Genomic DNA, 20193 nt, shown 5'->3' on the forward strand with positions numbered 1-20193 from the left:
TGGCGTCAGCCTGGAGCACCTGCTTGTGACTTGAAAAGTTTAAAAAGTGCGTACGTTAATAGGGATTTTACGGTACATTTTTTCAGGGTGGCGGATATATGTGACCTGGCAGAATTATGTTAGTTGACGTTACGTTGTACATTGTAAATATTTGCATAGTTATTCTTTAAGAATGTCATAGAGGAAATATTTGACATATAACATTGGTCATAAGAAGACATTTTCATTATCATTCTATGCCTTTGGTATGCCAAAGGTCTTCATAGCATGTACAGTCTAGCCTGTATGAGTGACCACCTCTACATAAGAACCACCTGGCCACTGTGTCCACTTTTTACTGGTCCCTTAGAATAGATAACTTTTATCAATACCACAATAATTAAGAACCCTGTCTATAGTGACCACCTGTCCCCATAGACAAGATTGTATCGGTTCCCTTAGTGGTCTTCTTAGACAGGTTTGATTGTACATCATAGTCATCATACAGAGTACGATGTCGTTGATAAATTGTGTGCAAATTGCTGCCTGAGAGTCAGTGTAATGTAGTGTAACATTTGCCAATGAATAAAAAGGAAATAAAACCTGCCTGTTACATGCATGGCTCTTGCCAAGGTTAACACTAGTGCTCGATTCAGCTCCTCAGATTCGACAGAGAGGATCTGTTTGGGGTCGTTGAGGAACCTGGACAGCTGCGGCTGAACCTCGGCACTCCCCAAACCAGTGATGAGCCTCAGGGCAGTGCTCTCCACACTACATACAAGGGGTCAAAGAAAAGTTTCAGGTCAGGGTGCAAAATACTTTTTTGAGCCAGGTTGCCCATATTGCAACCTAGGGCAAATGCTAGGTTGCACATCCAAATTTCAGGTTGCTCCAGTAACATTCACCGATTTCTTCAAATTAAGCTTGTATGTAGCGTATAAGTCTACTAATATTTCAAAATATAAATTAGATAGTATTGTGTTCCTATTGACCTAACAACATCTTGTTTAGCCGAGGGCAGTGTGTTTTCGTCTTTTTCAGCTCAAATTCCACGATCTATGAAGGGTTTTGGATGGTTTAAAATGAAAAAGTGTTGATTTCTTTATTTCATTCGAAGATTTACCGAATTTTATGAGAGTGACACTGTGTTTTTGTGAGCTTCCAGGGCTCCGATTGAGATCTTTGGCTCAAAATATAAGGTTGCACACTGCGCTACCTGGGTTTGGAATTAACTTGCACCAACCGAAATCTTGTTGCACTGTGAAACGTGCAACCAGGTATTTTGCACCCTGCAGGTGAAAACATATTTTAAAACATTATAGATCGACCATCAGTCACTTTCACACAAAAGATCCTCTGGTCCACAATCTAAACCTCTCTCTTTTTCTACAGTCTGCAGAAGAATGAGGGACTACTGATATCATAATGTTAAGCCCTTATCACATGAAAATTGAGCTCTAAACAACTTTTTAAACAACTAAACACCCAATGTTACATCAAACACATGCGATTTTTAGAGATCGACCGAAGTTCACAGGTCACAGAGCCCCATTAAACATGATAATGTATATTTCAGTCGAGAAATACATGCGACCCTCTGTCCATTTTAAAATTGGGTTACCTTCTAGTTGGCCCCATAACAAATACAAATTTGGTGCCAAATGGCTGAAGGTTAAGGTTGAAGGTTAAGTTATACCTGAAGTAAACAGCAAATAGAATAAATCAACAAATAAGATAAATAGGGAATTGCTACTGACCATAGATGCAGCTGGTTCTGGTTGGTCTGTGGGACAGCAGCGAGGGAGTGCAGGTGGGACAGCAGCTGTACCCGGTAGTGCGGCTGGATGTGGTGCAGTCTGTAGCTGAACATCTCCAGTAGGGTGTGCAGGATCCCCCAGGCATGGCTCTTAAACACGTTGGGCAACAACTGGCCTAGAGGGAAGCAGGACACATGTACATGTTTATTGAGACACTTGTAGTGCCCACTGGCACATAGGGCAGCAAGTTTCCTTGCTGTTTCAGCAGAAGAATATATTGCTACAATTACTCCCTTTGAATAGTTTGATGCTCCAGGCATGGCTCTTAAACATGTTGGGCAACAACTGACCTAGAGGACAGCAGAACACATATTCATGTTTATTCATTCGTTCGTTCAGACCATTGTAATGCTTAGCAACATGCACAAGTAGGCCAGCAAGTTTCCTTGCTGTTTCAGTAGCAGGATATATTTTTACAGGGAGGGATTGCTAGCCCTTTCCCTTTGACGTGCTCAAGGCACCTTCTCCCACACAGGACCCACATTTTACTTCCTTTCCGAAAGACAGGTGCAGCCCCAACCGAGATGCCCTTCCCAGGATTGAACTGGGATCGACCAATTAGCAACTAATTGGAACCAGGAGATCAACTGTGAGGCTGCTACCAGTTGATCCATAGTAGTCATACAAGGGAGACATACTTGCATTGTAATAAATTCACAGTTGAGAGGTCACTGCGAAAAAATGATACTGTAAATGCAGAAATGTTCGCGGTGGTGTTATGTTCGCACGAACTTAAAACCACTGAGAATTTTTTTCCCATCTATGACTGTATATAGCGCTACTATTGTTTCAAACGCAAACTTAAAACCACCGCAAACACTTCATTTTCTCCCTACCATAAAATTAAATCTATGCAAACTTAAATGCATTTACAGTAACACCACAAAAGTTTCAAGATTTACAGTAAACCCCAGAACAAGAACCAGTAGCAGTCCTTACTGATAAAGCCTTTGATGCCGAGTGACTCGATCTCCATGTACACCAGCAGTCTGCTGTAGGTCTCCACCAGGGCCGGGGCCAGCGCCAGGTTGGACTTGGTCTGGGCTAGTTTGATCACACGGGTCACGATACTGTGGATCAAGCTGAGAGGGAAAGACAATGTCATTTTGACAACTTTCAGGCACTTGGGATAATGCACTGACCACCACCCCCCACCCCCGGACGAACAACATTTAGTTACTATACTAAAACAACAGTAGCTAATTGAACTATTAGCATAAACCTTGTCTTGAGTTAACCTTCTTTTGAAGACTATGTCAAGACATCCTGGATTGTCTTAACATCATTAACATAGCTATTCAGAGTTTTGGTATGAATCTGGTTTTCCAATCCTTATCGTTAGTCACTGACGAAAGACAGCGGATGCTGTCTGAAACGTCTGTTTCACTATTTTATCCAGTTGCTTGAGTAACTATTTTTGGCGTATCTTACTACCTGGATGTCTAACCTTCATCAACCTATTTTTGGCAATGTCATTTTCAAAACTGTAATTGTGGAGTGTAACATCTACCAAGTTAAACATAATTCCACCAGGGTACATACATGTAATTCTGCCACCCTGAAAAGATTCGTCCAAACAGATAGATCTCCTACCCAACGTCCTCCAGTATAATGTACTATTGTACATCTAAACTGTGCATACCTGGGGGTGCTGCACTAACAAACCCACTGTTTTTTAGAGTGGCAGATTTCAGTAACCCAACGGATTAATATTAATGGAAGTTAATGAAATATGGCTGCTGACACTAGTCTATCTTGAAGATGTAGATTAAACATGTTTTAGTTTCAAGCGGTTGGAAATTAAAATAAAGGTGTAAATATCTTTCTATGAGGAGGATGAATTTTCCACATAGAGCTAAGTTCTGTACCATAAAAATGAATTAAGAGGGAACCTGCAACCACATATCACTTTAAAAAAGTTGTTCCGACATTGAAATCATCTATAAATAGCTCCATCATAAAACTACTTGTATGATGCAAGTGTATAGACCAGTAGATCTATCCATTTCTTCATACCATTTAGTACAATATATAACATCATTTAGCGCTTGAAGTCAAGAGAAGTATAAGGTCTCATTCATGAGTTTTTTCGCCCCATAGGATTACATGCTATAATACGTGTTTTATATGGGGGCGTTCGTAATGAAGCTATAGGAAATGCACCAATGTCATTCTTTCTATGTTGAGAATATTTACCCTAGATCATGCAAAAAAATTGCTGACAACTTCACTACATCAAATCTCTGTTTATAGCAATTACAAATAATGCTACACCCCAAAAAAAGGCATTTTCTAGCTGTAAGTGCTCAACCGCATCACCAGAAATGCAAGGCTGTGGACCTCCGACATCGCGCGCGGCTGCCGAACTTTATCGGCTAATTTCTTCATGCTTTCATCAGTTTGATGCTTGAGATCAGTTGAGGTGGCTAAAAGAGAATTTCCCACCGATATAAACACACGTTCATGCAGCCGTTAATTTTTTGGGCAACGGACTGTTTGGGAGTCTACACGCGGAGTTACTCAGGAATGACACCTTAGTCTTCATCAATGTACCTCATCTTAGCATGGACTGTCAGTGAATCCAGGAGGTTCATGGGTAACGGTGCGGTTGGTCCCGAGGCGACAACACTCCCAGGGCCGGGCAGAGGGGTTGTCGTCTTCCCTGAACCATAGATAGTCTCCACCAAAACCCCCATGGGGAGCCCAAAGAACTCGGTATTCGTGCTATCTGTAGGGGAACATAATGGAAAACTATATGTTGCTGAAATGAAGCAAAACTGAAAAGGTTCCATTTTGTCACAGACATCAACAATGTGTTTCCATCTGTTTCTGAAAAGAAAAATTCTTATAAAATGAGATTCCCACATCTCTTCTAGTCAATACAATATCTCATACTACATTTTCAAAATTTTCATTTTGTATAACATATACAGTCAAACCTTTACAAGTCACCACCTCTACATCAGGACCACCAGGCCAATGTGACAACTTTTTGATGGTCCCTTGGACAATTTTTCCCATTGACACAAGCATTAAGAATCCTGTCTATAGTGACCACCTGTCTACATAGACCAGTCCCCTGAGTGGTCTTCTTGGGCAGTTTTGACTGTACATGTATATACAGTTGAACCATGATGACTGTCCTTCCAGAGTAATTGCTCCTTGACTTTATTACAACTTCTTCATCCCTCTTCCAAAATTTTATTATCAGATTCTCTGACTTACAGGCGTTGCACAGGACTGCTATTCTGTAGTCTGACATAGGAAGATTCTTGGCCCCTCCTCTTAAACTCTGCTGTAGAAACCTGAGAAAAACAACAAGTAAAGGTCAAACACATTGACATTGACTCTACTGACAGGTAATCAAGTAAGTTATCTTTTTCTGGCAGTACCAATATATTACTGACCATAAGACACCAAAATACATTTTCTGTTTATATTTTACAGCAATGGTATTATTCAATCAACGTACAAGTTTGTGCCAAATATACCCCATTCTCCTGTTACTAGTATCTAACTTCACACTATTGGAGAACAATTCTTCCTTCTGGAAATATCTCTCGCAAGATAATCAAATTATGAGTTGATTGCCTGTATGTGACGTCATAGTGAACATAGTGACTAATGTGAACCTAGCACAAAGCTTGTAAAAACATACTTTTGAATAGTAAAACTTACTAAAGACAAACATTGCAATGTCTTGAATGTCTCTCTGTGTCAATGCCACAGTCTACAGTATGAAAGAATATATGTGTAACAGTGTACTTACTCCAGTTGAGACTTGAGTGCCTGTGGAATGGGCCTCTGTAGTTTGGAGTCCTCGTTTTGTGCCTTCTTGTTGAGATGAATCCAGATGCAGGTCATGGCGAAGGCATGTGTGGACTGGGGCTTGTTGATGTCAGGAACCTGGTGGGAAAGCGGTGTTGTCGTTACGGTCGTAGTTGACTAAAGGTTCTGGGTTCGAATCCCTTGCAGGTGCTAATGCTGTGCCCTATTTCCTCACTTCGACTATCAGAGCATTTCATTTATGTCACAAGTGGTGGCAAGCTGGTATTGTGGTTAGGGTTGTTGACTTAGAATCTAAAGGTTCTGTGTTTGAATCCCTAGCAGACCACTATGTTGTGCCCTTAGAAAAGGGGCTTTACACCTGTTTTCTCACTCGACTCAGGGGAAAACGACTACCTAGCTGCCTTCTGTTAGGAACGTTCTGAATCTCTCAGATCGGACATAAAGCCAGTATCTGAGCAGAGTCACGCCACACCTAGTACTTCAAGTACGTCAAAGAACCCACCACACGTATTGAAAAGAGTAGGGGTCCATCCTGGCGTTAATGAATCAAACATACCAGTCTGATCTTATGCAGCTTGTACCTACTTTACAAAAATTGACAGGTGTTATGCGAAACAAACAAACAAACAAACCTGGATGCTTTCCTTCTCAGGATAGAGCAGGTCATACAGCTTCATCACAGGGAGGAAGTCACTCAACTGGGAGGGGGCAAAGTTTTCTTTAGTAACTAAACTTAGCACAAAAAGTTTGGTCTACATCTGTGAATACTTTATCATATGCATTGCATCATATATCATTAGAGAGCTTATTTAGTGCCCTTTACAATGATATCACATTTGTTATGATCATACATGTATGGATTGAGCACAAGGGCTACTTATGTGAGTAAGACACAACAAAAAATGCTGAAAGTCCCCTACCAATGCAATGCCTGATGTTTGTAGGGTGAAACTTCAGGCCTGCTGCCCTCATTTCATTGAGGTTATGAATGAAGTGAAGTGAACTTTATTGCTTGACAATCATACATGGTACAATGTATGGCATTAAATCAACAATACTACAAGGCTAATCTATCTTACAATTCTAACTACAAAATATTATTGATACCAGTATATTGTTTACAATAAATGAGGGAAGGTAAGGCTCAGACAGAGTACAACAAATATACAGATAACATGTTATCAGAACTTACTGGGTTTTTCTGTATACTCCCTGATATGAACTGGAGTAGGACCCACATGAGGTGGTCTCTGCCCTTCCTCAGGCTCCGCCCTACCAACTGGAATACAGCATTGAAACAGGTGTCATATTCAAGGTGGTTAAATCACATCTGTGTTAGGCCCCATTCCACTAGATGGCGATCCTTCTGTGACTTTGCTGTGATCTCAATTCCATTTACATAATCCTTGGCTTCATAATTGGAATATTGTTGAAAGACAACAAAACAAGTGTAAAAAGATTTGTTTTTTATTTAGGAAATTTGTTTTTGATTTGTCAAATTTTAGGTCGCAACATGATCGCAGTGGGGTTGTCGCCCTAGTGGATGGGGGTATTACATGTACATATCGCAGCATACATGGTTCTATCATTACCTGATCATCATAACATGTACTTAAAACTTTTAAATTAATACTTTTCCAAATCTTTCATAGAGATAGAGTAGATATTGTAATCTGGCAGAATCGCAGGTTATGTCGATAGAGATCCTGTTTGGAGTCTCCTATTAGAATGCCAGGAATGAATTAGGGTGGTCTCTCATTTATAAATCCTGAGTTTCATGTCAATTCATTTATGAACTGAATCAAAGTTGAGAAGTCCTGAATTTCCTGACTGCAATCTCTACCCTCGCATGCAGGGTACAGGCTAGCCTTGTAGCAGTGCCCCCTACCTTTTCATGAAGGGACAGCACCATGTGTGGGAAACTTGCAAACTGGAAGAGCACAAAGAAGATGAGCTGGCTGGACAGATGTTGCCATAGCAACTGACTGGCGCCTCCGTCGTCCACTGCTGTGTCTGCGTGTTCTGATCTCTCCATGGCGATGACGATCAGGTCAACGAGCTGTTCTTCCAACACCTCGCATCTCTGCTTGTGCTGTGGGTTAAATCAAGGACAAATGTTAACTTAAAGATGAAGTTTTCTCTCAATACAGCTGCTGCTGTAAAGGCATATTACATTTGCACTGTTCCATTGCCACAAGTCTTTCACTTTCTTCATTTAGATTGTCCAATCATAGATCAATAGTGCACGATAATCATGTTACAGATTACATATGAAAAAATTTGTGTATAGATTCACTCACGCACAAACAATGGCGATAAAACTAAAGGTGTACAATCTATCCATAGCTTCACAAATTTCCTGTGTAATTGTTTAATGTTATTGTTTCCCATTGTAACAAACTGTACATAATTCAGGGAGGTGCAAGCCTTTCCCTGCACAAGTAAGTTTGCAGATTGAACAAATAGATAAAGTGCATATAGAATGTACATCAATGCACATTCTGCACATGTGTGAACGATATCATCGATTACAACTTGCAACTCAAATTTTGCAGGCCAAACAACAGCATGGACAGCTATAAGTTCTTACCTGTTTGTTGAGGCCCAGCATGTTGCACACCATATCCCTGGAGTACGGCTGTTCTAACACGTACCTCAACAGGCCTGTCTGAGGCTCAAAAAGCTCCTACAATAGCGGGAAACAAACTGTTTTGATTACACAAATTCTGACATCAACTTGCTGCTGAGTGCGGACTCAGATAATTAATCAACCCTAAAATGAATTTTTTGTTGGAAACTCAAAATAAGGGGCCTGTGCTAGTATACAAGAACAGCACAGTAACAGAATACATATAACATATTGTCCTTTGATATTTTAAGATTAACTCATTAAGTCCTTTTGTGTTTACCTCAAAACCTAGAAACAGACTTCTGGCTCCGGGGATCAAACCCAGGCCCGTCAGTTTACAGGCCGCACGCCTTAACCACTAGCTATAGGCTAAAAGGATCTAGACCAGTTAGACTGGTCAGTCGGTGGCGCTTGAACCCCACTGTTACATAGACACGATTCTTAATGCTTGTGTCACTGGGAAAAATTATCTAAGGGAGTAAAAGGACCACCAAAAAGTGCTCACATTGGCCGGGTGGTCCTTTTGTAGAGGTGGTCACTTGTATGGCTTTGGTTGTAGCCTACAACCAACAAAGCTATATATTGTTTTAAGCCCCCGTCACAAATAAGAAATTCAGCTTGGTCGACGTGTTGGCGAGCTTCAAATGTGCATTTTCGGCCGAAGTAAGGCCGACGTCCTATCGATTACGCGGGCTTCGGGCGAATTTTAGAAAGTTGATCCGAATATTGGCCTTTTACAAGGTTAGTCGATTTTGACTTCGTCCATGTCCAAGAGATGGTACCATCCCATGGGGGATTTTTGGTTATAAGTGTTCGACGGAGATTTTCATTGGAAAATACGGTCAATGCTCGGGCGATTTTGAAATTTGGCGAGCTTCGGGCGATCTATAAATTTGGCTGACACTCGCATGAATTGTGAAGCCGGCTTTAAGACAGGAGTTGAAATAAAATCCCCCACCTTATCATATGGCAGGAGTCCCTTGAGAGGGAACCTGAGTGTGGCGGGGTCCAGTTTCCAGGCGTTTCCCGTCGCTCCTGAATGTCCCACTACTGGGAGCAGCTGGGGACGGCCTGGGGGGGAAACACAGCTTAGTACATGTACAACATATGTAATACCTGTTATCCTAGCTTTTAAAGATACATGTCAGGGTTCAAAATACTGGTGCATGTGCACTTTTGTGCACCCAAAATTGGAGCTGTGCACCTAATTTTGACTGTAGGTGCAGCAGCGCACCTAGATATTTTTGCATGCTATAGGTAGAGGTACTATTGTACACTAAGTATACAAAATATTCCTGAAATTTAAGCATAAAAAATGCAATATAACCCAAGTTTCTTTGATGTATTGCTTGCTTAAAATTTCATGTTTGCAATAGAATTTCAGATTGAAGTTAAGAGAGACAATAGGGTTTGTAAATACGTTTTGATGACATTCTACTTCATTTTATGTTGTGCACCCAAAAATCTGTGAAGCTAGTGCACCTATTCACAAAAATGAATTTCACGCCCTACATGTATACTAGAAGAAATTGCAGAAAGGCCTAGAAATTCATAGAATACATTTTGTTTCCTTTCCACTAGACGTTGATTGCTGAGTAGCCGTATGTACAGCGACCGATATTGGATTTGTGTAACCCTTGGTTTGATACAAATATGTGCCTCTAATCTAGTGTGTGGCTGCTGAAAATTTAACCTCCTAATTTTCAAAATTACAAACAAACTTCCAGCACTTTGACATTTTAGATCAGTTGGGCTTCTCAAAAGGGAATTTCTCACTGCTATAAAAACACAGTCATGTTAGTCTCTACCAGACAAACTACGCTGGCTAGAGGGAGAATAATTTACCAGGGGAGATTGACTCCCATAAGATATCATCTGTGTGCCAAATCCATACCCCCGTAGGAAGGCCTGGTGGAGGCTAAATTCATACAATTATTCTTTTCAGACTGCACTCTTTTAGGCTACCCACTCGGAGGAACACATGAATGAGACCATAAGTTGTGAGGATAAGATGAGGACTCTTTCAGGCTACCCTTTCTGAGGAACACATGAATGAGACCATAAGTTGTGAGGATAAGATGAGGACTCTTTTAGGCTACCCGCTCAGAGGAACACATGAATGAGGCCATAAGTAGTGAGGATAAGATGAGGAGTTAGATGGAGATGAGTGGCCAGATGTTTGGGCAGACGAGCGTCCTGGTACGCTAGTCCCACAAACAGCTGTAGCAGAACAGCTCATCTTCCCAAGCAGCCAAGGGAGGAGTGTCCGGGCGGGACAGGGGTGTCCGGGTGGGGCAGGAGTGTCCGGGCGGGGCAGTAGAGATGGACGTTAGGATGAACATTAGGAGAACAGAGGTAGATGGTGTGGGGAACTTTATTTAAAGCTTATGTAACTACTTTTATTCTGACTTTTGTTACAAATTATGTCAGCATTCATGTACATGTATTTGTTGTGGCCAATTCAATGGAACTGCAAAGGGATGCTTTGTGTATAGAAATGTCTGTTTATAGTTTTGTTTATGGAAAATGAATAGAAAAAAATAAAAAGATAAAAAAAGCTTTGGCAGAACAGCTCATCTTCCCAAACAGCCAAGGGAGGAGTGTCCGGGCGGGGCAGGAGTGTCCGGGCGGGGCAGGAGTGTCCGGGCGGGGCAGGAGTGTCCGGGCGGGGCAGGGGTGTCCGGGCGGGGCAGGGGTGTCCGGGCGGGGCAGGGGTGTCCGGGCGGGGCAGGGGTGTCCGGGCGGGACAGGGGTGTCCGGGTGGGGCAGGAGTGTCCGGGCGGGGCAGTAGAGATGGACGTTAGGATGAACATTAGGAGAACAGAGGTAGATGGTGTGGGGAACTTTATCTAAAGCTTGAGTAACTACTTTTATTCTGACTTTTGTTACAAATTATGTCAGCATTCATGTACAGTCAAACCTGTCTATAGCGGTCACTCAAGGGACTGGCCAAAACTGGCCGCTAAGAACAGGTGGCCGCTATGGAGAAAATGTCGATTAATTGACCACGACTGACACATATTTTCAGTACCTACTGAGATACATTTATTCACTGTACAGTACACATGTAAACAGGTAAGGCACATTTTAGAAGTTCGATTGTTGTTCTTTTACTCCTAGTTAGTTAAGAACAAAATACATGTTGCTCAGTTGTCACTTACTGTTCGTTTTCGACCGTTTTCAAACATAAAATCGTGGCGACAATTTTCCTCAGTCTCTTGTTGTGGCTTGTGTTGATCAGCATCTACCATTATGCTAATAGGGTACTCAGAAGAAGGTCGCTCTTTTGATGGCTTTTTGTCTTTTCAGAAAATTGCAACAGCCCAAATTTTACATCATAGTAGTATTATCCACATTCATTTTGAAGCTTTTGGTTTAGTAATTATCCTCAGTGATACTTTGCAGCAAAATAAATTTAGTATATTATACCTCCGTAACAGTGGTGTCTTCCGTTGACCTTTATGCTGCTACCTTGTATCAGCGCCATTTTGAAAATTGCGCGAAACACGTTTTGACCACAATTTGAATGAATTCCCGGTGAAAACGGAAATTGGGCCGGCATTCAAACATTTCACGAACTTACCGCATCAGGTACATGTGTGGGTTGTATTTTCTAAAAGGCTGCCGTAATATTTGTCCAGTCGAAATGCACAGAAATTGTCAATTTTACCACGATGTACAAACGCAAGCCATGTGAAGAAAACTATACTTGACTTCGCGTCAAACCATGGATTTTCTAACAAAGATAAAACATTCTGGTTTTCTTTATTATGATCCTATCCAGTTGAGGCCGCATAAATTTGATAACTGCGTGAAAAAATGAAGATTTTGAACCCGGCTTGCGGTGGCGATGCGGCTTCTACCGGCGCGCCGTGACCGTTATCGGCAGTGTTACTGTACTCGCGGGACCGAAAATCGTCTGGCCGCGACCGCGTTGGACAGGTGGCCGCTATAGCCTAATTCTTAATGCTTATGTCAATGGGAAAAATCCAAGGGACCGACAAAAAGTGACCACTATGGGCAGGTGGCCGCTATGCAAAAGTGACCGCTAATACAGGTTTGACTGTACATGTATTTGTTGTGGCTAATTCAATGGAACTGCAAAGGGATGCTTTGTGTATGGTAGATGGTGTGAGGAACTTTATTTCAAGCTTGAGTATCAGTCTCAGTTAATTAGGTACCTAGAATCCATGTGATATTAGAATGACATATAATAAAAAAGGCTCTTCTGTGTTTTCGTGACAATTCTTCTTTACATTTCTTGCATAACAATAAAGCCAAATGCCAGGTTGCATTCTAAGCTGTGTAGGCTTTTTAAAGTAGAGGAAATCCTTAATGAATTATTCACGAGCTAAGGGGGTCTTTACTGTGGAAAATCAGGTTACATATCACGGTTCTTGCAACAGTGCATTTTGTGGTTTGTGCAATTGTGCATTTTGTAAACTGCTCGCTAAAAAAAGCTAATTTTCTTAATGAACTTGTGGACAAAGACAGGAGGATGGAAAAAGTAATGGAACAGCTGGTCAACATTGATGGAACAAGAACTCAATCTCTTTAGACTGAGAATGTTCAGACCCTACAGGGAGGAGCTCCTAGTGTAGGAACATTTTCCCACCACAATGAAATGTAACGTAACATTACCAATTATCGTCCAATTCATTCAAAACGTCATTTATCTTAAAACCGCACGGACAGAGCCAATTGTTTAACCCATGGGCAGAAATATCAGCTCTTTCAAAAAGAAAAATGCATGGTCCGTAAGTTTTTCTCCGCCTGTTTAACGCCATGCGAGCATGTATTTATACTGAGGTCTATGATGAAGAAGTGTGCTAGGGTTACCCATTATCATCCACTTCAGTCTTTCTCCTTCTAGCACTTGTTCATGAGACCTGGCTTTAGTATGATACACCTCGAAATGTGGACATGACCCAAAGTGGACGATAACTGGTAGCGCACGATAACTGGTAGTGTTACGTTAGGACATGACTTTGAATGTTCAAAATTTAAAGTCGTCTGGCTCAGACAATTTCACAGACTACTTATAAGAAAATACAGAATTTATTATGTTGACATCAAGATAATAGAATAAGTCACCTGAAATGGACACCATATGTGCAGTCGTTCTAAACGTGTCTACAAACTCTGACAGCAAGTTGCCCAGGGACTGAAATAGAGGAAAACAGTGTTAGAGAGGGAATCTGGGGGGATCTATCATGGAAGACCACAATTTCTGTTATCATCTTCCAAAATTCTGAGCTAACTCAGTTAAAGTTTAACAAAAATTAAAGTATGACCTTGATATGGAAAAAGACATCTAGCTTACACAATGATTGTACATGTAGGTCTGTATACATATCTCCTTCAAACATAAAACAAAAATTAACTACACCTTTGAAAAATCATGACCATAACATGTCTAGTACACGAGATATCAAAACCGCATGTTCTACTGCAGTACCATGGAAAGTCGCCATTGATTTCTTCATTTTGCCAAAACCTACCAACATACCAAATATCATAAAGATCCATCCATGACTTCTTGAGCTACATGTATGCTGTTTACAAAGAAACAAACAAACAGACAGACAGACAGAAAGACCAGCACACCCCAAAATATAACCTCCATTAACATTAATCCGATCTGTCACATAAATCCGCAAAAAACAGTGGGTTTGAGAGATCTCTAGTGCAGCACCTCACTCCACCCAGGTATGCAGTTATCATACTGGGGATGTTGGGTTGGAGATCTGTTTGGACGTATCTTTTCAGAGTGGTGGAATTATCTTAGGAGATGTTAACCTTCTTGGCAAAAGGTATTAACTGTAGAGTGTGAGCAGCGTTTTACCCAGTGTGGAAGGGACTTGTCCTCCGAGTACAGCTTCCTGATCTCGTTAACAGCAAAATAAGCTGGCATCAGGCAGTTGTCTCTGTTCAGCAGGGCTGTCATCAGCTGCACAAGGAAATAAAAATATATCTGAGTCAGCCCGGGTCGTAGGGATGCATACCTAAACCTACGTTCAGGTTCAGGTCTGGATTTGAATTCAAAGGTTTAGGTTCAGGTCTGGACCTACATTGTAATAACCCATGGCATCGTTGACTAATTTTATAACAGCATAATGCAAGCGACTTGACTCTTTAACAAAGACTGCTATCAAAGACGTGTCATAACTGCAGAGTGAAATACCGGTAAACTCAAACTTGTCTGGTTTATTCACTGGTAAGTTCTGACAGAACAGTGAAGCATTATCCTCCTCATTTCCAAAACTTATTTTTGCCATATATGTATACAAAAAATGTATTGCTCGGGACATGGACTTATAACAATGCTTCTTTTTCTATATCAACCACTTCTACCACTTAGATTTCATAATGAAGGCAACTTATTTCTTTACCCAACCTTTTTTTGTTTGCGCACTCAATTTTGGGGCACCCAGAGGATGTCATCCGTATAATCAAATCAGTATGGCCTAAGGAACTGTGCTTTTCAATTGCATAGTTGAAGAGATAAAGCGGTGTCAGATGACACATACCAATTTCTTAACCTTGAAGTTCCTACATTCTGCACACTAACTGGTCCGGGTTATAAAATCTATATTGATTAGTCAATAAATTTTCAGGCTGATTAAGTTTGCAGTGATGCACTTCCACATCTTTCCTCTATTTGATTTGTAACATATTTATATAAAATGCTGTGTGTGCACATCTCCCTGCTGATGCATTCTTTTGGCATCAAATTTTCATTGGTTCTAGGGTTTGGTAGCAAAGAAAAGTTTAAAATTGTATATGTGCATTGATAATTCATCTTACAGTATGTAGCATACTATAAATGCATCTAAGTTCACGTCATGGTTTTAATTTCGCGGTAGGGAGAATATGGAGTGTTCATGGTGGTTTTAAGTTAGCGTTTGAAACAATACTAGTGCAAGTCATAGGTCGGCAAAAAGTTTCGCGGTGTTTTTAAATTCGCACTGAAGAGTTCACCTCGAAAACCATGAACATAACACCACCACGAACATTTCTGCATTTACAGTACTACCATTTGGGGGCTGTAGGTTTTGCCAATCAAAAAACATGGATCTGTATTGGTGTCTACCTTGCATAAAACTAAAGCATGACGATTCATCAAATGTTCCTGCAAGAGAAATGCTGACACAAAAATCATCTGAAGATAAAAGGAGCATTTCCTTTTTACAACAATAAATCAAAGATCTCGTACCTCTTTGAAATACATAATTTTTATGAATTTCTAGTTTCAATCATTTTGAACTCCTTGCTAATCCTGTCTATGCATTTTCCTACCTACGCAACGTTGGACCCAGGCCAAGCTAACCTTCTACCCTCGTAAATTTGAACCCGGGCCAACTTCATTTCCTGCCAGCCAGCCGAAATGACTTTGATTTAAACCTGGGCCCATCTTGGACCTGAACAAACTTGAACACACTCCAAGACAAACAAACAATACATCTGTTTTCACGGAGATAAAAATTCCACAAAAGGACAAGTTACCTTGGTGACCATCTCCAGTTGCCGTAGCGATGATGCCGTAACTGTGGTTGGAATGATCTGTACTTTCTCAAGGGCAATCTTGAACAGGTCTCGACATCCCTGGGAAGATAGCATTTTTAGATACTAAAATATTTTTATGTATTACAATACATCATTGACATACTTGTCTGAGACAGGTGCAATGGCCAAGTGAGTAGAATTCACCTTGCATTTGATCCCTGGCAGAGTCATAACAAAGACTTAAACGATATTACAGACTACGCACTCAACATTTGGAAAAGATTTAATGGTAGTTGAACACACACCACTACCAGGAAAAAGGAAAGGAAAGTGATCTCGAACCAGTTTAGCTCAAATGAACTCTATGAACAGATGAGCTAATCTTCCACTGGTCGTGACAGAGAAGACAGACACTATGTACAGTATTTACAGGTTCATTGTACCAGGGAAATTCCCCTAGCTCTTTTCGACAAGCACAATGAACAGTGGACCATGGCTTAACGTCCCGTCCTAAGGACTGCGACCCTTTCCGGTAGTGTGCATGTCTGGTGAGCGACACAGCCAGGATCGAACCCGGGGCTTCTAGTTCCAGAGGCAAGATCGCTAACCACTGGACTTTGCACGCTACCTTTGCCAGTGGACTAGCTGCCTTCTGCTGTAGTGATTGCAAAACGTATTGAAACGTAGATGGGCGCCGTGCAGGAAGGACTTAAGTTTTCACAACTAGTAACATTCTTGTCTACTAGTATACGTATAACAGAACTTGTGTACTAAGGGATTTACATTTATGACAATATTCTCTGATGCTGAGCACAGAAATAAATACTGTAATTCTTGTTTCTTTCACTGTAACTTTATGTTCACTGTTTTCATGGTCACCTCTGTACCGTGAACTTAACATCACCGTTGAAATTATTTATGATTCCTTCACACATCTGTTCTGTAAATCACTTGCCGCCACAGTAAATTTAAGTTCAGTGGAAATGTCCATTTTCCTTCCACCGTGAAATTTTGCTACCGTGAAGATAAAGTGAATTACAGGATACCAGGCGGCTATAGAGACACAGATTCTATGATGTTAATGCTACATGTGTATCATCCTCCAAGCAGGCCCGATATGCTCGGTTCATTACCTCCCATAGCGGCCCTGCAATTTCCAGCCTGTGAACTCGCTTCTGGCAATGTCATCACCAAACAGCTTCAGCCAATCAGAGGGTTTGCTAAAGCTCATCTCGAGCAAAAGCGCAAAGGACGCTGGGATGCTATCAGGTTACGTCTTACATCGCTACTTTGGGTTCAGAGCAAAAATAAAGACTATTTGTGCCAAAATAGGCTAGCTCATTGAGTATTATTCATGAGCAACTGTCAATAACGTCGCCAGAAGCATGTTCACAGGCTGGAAATTGCAGGGCCACTATGGGAGGTAATGAACCGAGCATATCCGGCCTGCTAGGAGGATGCATGTGTATTAACATTGAAACAAATGCTCCTCTGATGTTGTAAGAAGATACGAGGTCTCCCTACCTTGTAGTCGACCCTGTCTATGACTCTGTGGATGAGTGAGAATGACTGGTTCCACTTGTCAGCTGACAGGTAGTGGAGTTCATCACTCAGTAGGAGGCACTCACACACCAGTCTGAAAAGGAAATACCATCAATCAATCAATCAACCAACCAACCAACCAATCAATCAATCAATCAATCAATCAATCAATCTATATTGCACAACGACTGCAATAGATACAATCATCATGAATGTATGGCAAATTCTCTAACAGCACTCTAAAACGAGTCTATATCTATGCTATCTGTTAAAAATTAGATCATGCAAATTTCTTCTTTTTTTTTGTTTGAAAATCTAACAATTGAAAATCACTGGAAAATTCACAAAACAAGGTCTTGTACTCTAGTATGCAGCTATTTGATACTATAATACTATAATTACATCCAGGTAATAATACATTGTATATGCCAAAAATAGTTACTCAAGTAACTGGATAAAATTTTGAAACAGACGTTCATATTTCATCCAGTTGCTTGAGTAACTATTTTTGGCATATATCATTACCTGGATGTCTAAACTTCATCAAATATGATATTTAATTCCGTTTGGTGTCATCTTTTCATGTCAAACTGCAAAATTTATCAAATTCCTTGAGAATCAGTCAATTTGCATAATTCAATGCACAGATTTTTCATGCGCAAGGTTTTCACACACAAATTTGTCACATGTACAAAACTTAACCCAAATCCTTAGGTGTCCGACATTTGAATATGATACCTTACCTGGGTGGCAGAATCTGGTTCTCAATTGCGATGTACAACATGTCGAACAAGAAGCGCCCCCTTCTGGAACTCTTCTGCATGTGCACAAACTTGACGTAGTGCTGAAGCACCAGGATCTGGTTGTCCTGGGAAAGGCCCTGCCAGAATCGCTTGAACTCGTCCAGAGCACTCATCATCTTCCTCTGTTCCGCCTCTTCAGAGTGAACAATGAACCTGTAAACATTTTAAGTAGAAGAATGGATCTACCTGCAGGGTTTTTCACATGTTTCCAGGTGTTTTTGTCGGGCTTCTATCTTGTCCTGTTTTCTTTATGCCGCCAACACATACTGTGTAACAGTGGGGATCAACCTCCACTAACTGACCAGTCTAACTGGTCCGGACCTTTTAGCCTAGTGGTTAGCGCGTTGATTTCCCAAGCCGTGCGGATCGGGATTGGCGCGGGTTCTAATCCGGGGAGCGGCGTACTCGCCCCTTTGGGTTCTTACAACTGTATGGGTTGGTGACATGGTGAAAATGAGGCAAAGTAGAAAGCCCGACAAAAACACCTAAAAACATGTCAAAAAACAGCTGGGCCCATTCCTCTGCTTGGAGAGTAGATCCTTATCATCATCAAGAATCGCTAAAAACTGTAGCCTCCGTTGCAGGCTCTCTCTGAGGCACGTAATAAGAAAAATTACAAAGAAAACCCTTTGAAGAAAATGGCCAGAGGGAGCCTGCAACGAAGGCTAGTAAACTAACAGGGAGACAAAATGGAAATGACCTAAGCGGTGACTTAAGACCAAGCTTAGCAGTACAGAGGAAAGGGATGGAAAAAAAAGGGAATTCAAACAACGAGGACAAGACTGGAAACACTAGAGGACACTGTTGGCAGACCGATGTAACATTAATATGGGAGGATCTAAGGTCTAAGGTTAGGATCATCACTATCAGTGCATCAAAAAGCAATAAGATAACAAGAAAAGGAAGTAAAAAGAAGGAATAATTCATTTATGGCTTACCCTGCAAAGACTTCTTCAATGGCATCTGTGACCTGTGAGAGAATTGAGATAAACTGAATTACCACAAAGCACTGCATCATGAGAAATTAAGGCTGAGAGGTCATGCACGAAATGCTTACTCAAACACTTCCAGCAACACGCAAGTGCAAGTCACCAAGAGTTAAATACAATGTACCTAGAGGCTAGAGAGACAATTGACTCGTAACTGAACCAAGCGTCACCCAGCACCAAGAGACCACATCTAGCGATATAATAGGCGTTAAACAAGGACAACAACAACAACAACTGTCAAGGAAATTTTTTACATAAAAAGTGTTTATTGCCCTTCTTGCATCTATCTGTGTGAATCCTAGAAGGGCATGCATAAGCATAATACTATCAACATTATACTTGTACTTGACATTTTGAATATATTGATCACTGGGATTTTTCCATATTGGGTGTGGTCAGTCTTTGATATGCAGTTAAGCATTTGGTGACGTTAAGATATGACAACGAGACGACTGTTGAGTGGTAAACAAAACAGATGAATAAATAACAAACAAATAACCAAACAAAAACAATCAATCAATCAATAACCTTTTAAATTCCAGCTTCTGAGCTTGGTAATGATAACAATTCGATGCAATAATATGCATTTTCTATCCATATACTTAAAGGTACCATGTACATAATTCTTAGTTTGTTTACACCAGCGATATATTGTTTTGTTGATCTATGAAAAATGATGCACGATCATAAAAAACAACAATGGCTGATTACACAAGCGTGCAGTGTCTATCTGAGTTACTGGCGCAAATCTTGACTTACCAAGGCGTCTTCTAGAATCTTTGTGACTTGGTTCTCTAGCTGGGCCACAGGACCGGGCTGAGAAGTGTCCATGGGCATAGTTTGAGCAGACATTACCACACCAGACAGAGAAGAACCCGCCATCTTTCACATCACGCCGTGGATTAACCTTTCACCTTTAGGGAACAGCAAAAAGATCAATATCTTTATTCGTTGATACTATTACTTTTGCATACTTAAAACCAATATTGCTCCTTTATCATATTGATAGAGCAGATATTTAATATGGTTTTACTTTATACTTACTTCTTAGAAGATACTGATGCATATCTTACAGTACAAAAGTCTCGTTAAAAAGTTGGGCGTATACACCGAATCTTTGAAACAATCCCTAAATAGAC

At 40.9% G+C, this 20193-nt stretch overlaps 1 protein-coding gene across 1 annotated transcript in view; it reads right to left on the minus strand.

Moving 5' to 3' along the window:
- The window catches only part of LOC136427278 (mediator of RNA polymerase II transcription subunit 23-like), a 35588-nt gene extending 15621 nt beyond the window's left edge, over positions 1–19967 (minus strand). The window contains exons 1-18 of the mRNA XM_066416090.1: positions 19814–19967; positions 19004–19035; positions 18006–18218; positions 17245–17356; positions 15721–15819; positions 14060–14164; positions 13309–13378; positions 9173–9285; positions 8176–8271; positions 7474–7677; positions 6778–6864; positions 6218–6283; positions 5566–5702; positions 5022–5101; positions 4350–4524; positions 2736–2878; positions 1737–1911; positions 587–750 (exon numbers count right to left, since the gene is read on the minus strand). Coding sequence (XP_066272187.1) covers positions 587–750; positions 1737–1911; positions 2736–2878; positions 4350–4524; positions 5022–5101; positions 5566–5702; positions 6218–6283; positions 6778–6864; positions 7474–7677; positions 8176–8271; positions 9173–9285; positions 13309–13378; positions 14060–14164; positions 15721–15819; positions 17245–17356; positions 18006–18218; positions 19004–19035; positions 19814–19936 — 2194 coding nt within the window. The 5' untranslated portion in view covers positions 19937–19967. The remainder of the gene's footprint in view (positions 1–586; positions 751–1736; positions 1912–2735; positions 2879–4349; positions 4525–5021; positions 5102–5565; positions 5703–6217; positions 6284–6777; positions 6865–7473; positions 7678–8175; positions 8272–9172; positions 9286–13308; positions 13379–14059; positions 14165–15720; positions 15820–17244; positions 17357–18005; positions 18219–19003; positions 19036–19813) is intronic.
- Positions 19968–20193: the final 226 nt, after the last annotated feature.

Source organism: Branchiostoma lanceolatum, chromosome 2 (assembly GCF_035083965.1).
Source record: "Branchiostoma lanceolatum isolate klBraLanc5 chromosome 2, klBraLanc5.hap2, whole genome shotgun sequence".
NCBI classification, from domain to species: Eukaryota; Metazoa; Chordata; class Leptocardii; order Amphioxiformes; family Branchiostomatidae; genus Branchiostoma; species Branchiostoma lanceolatum.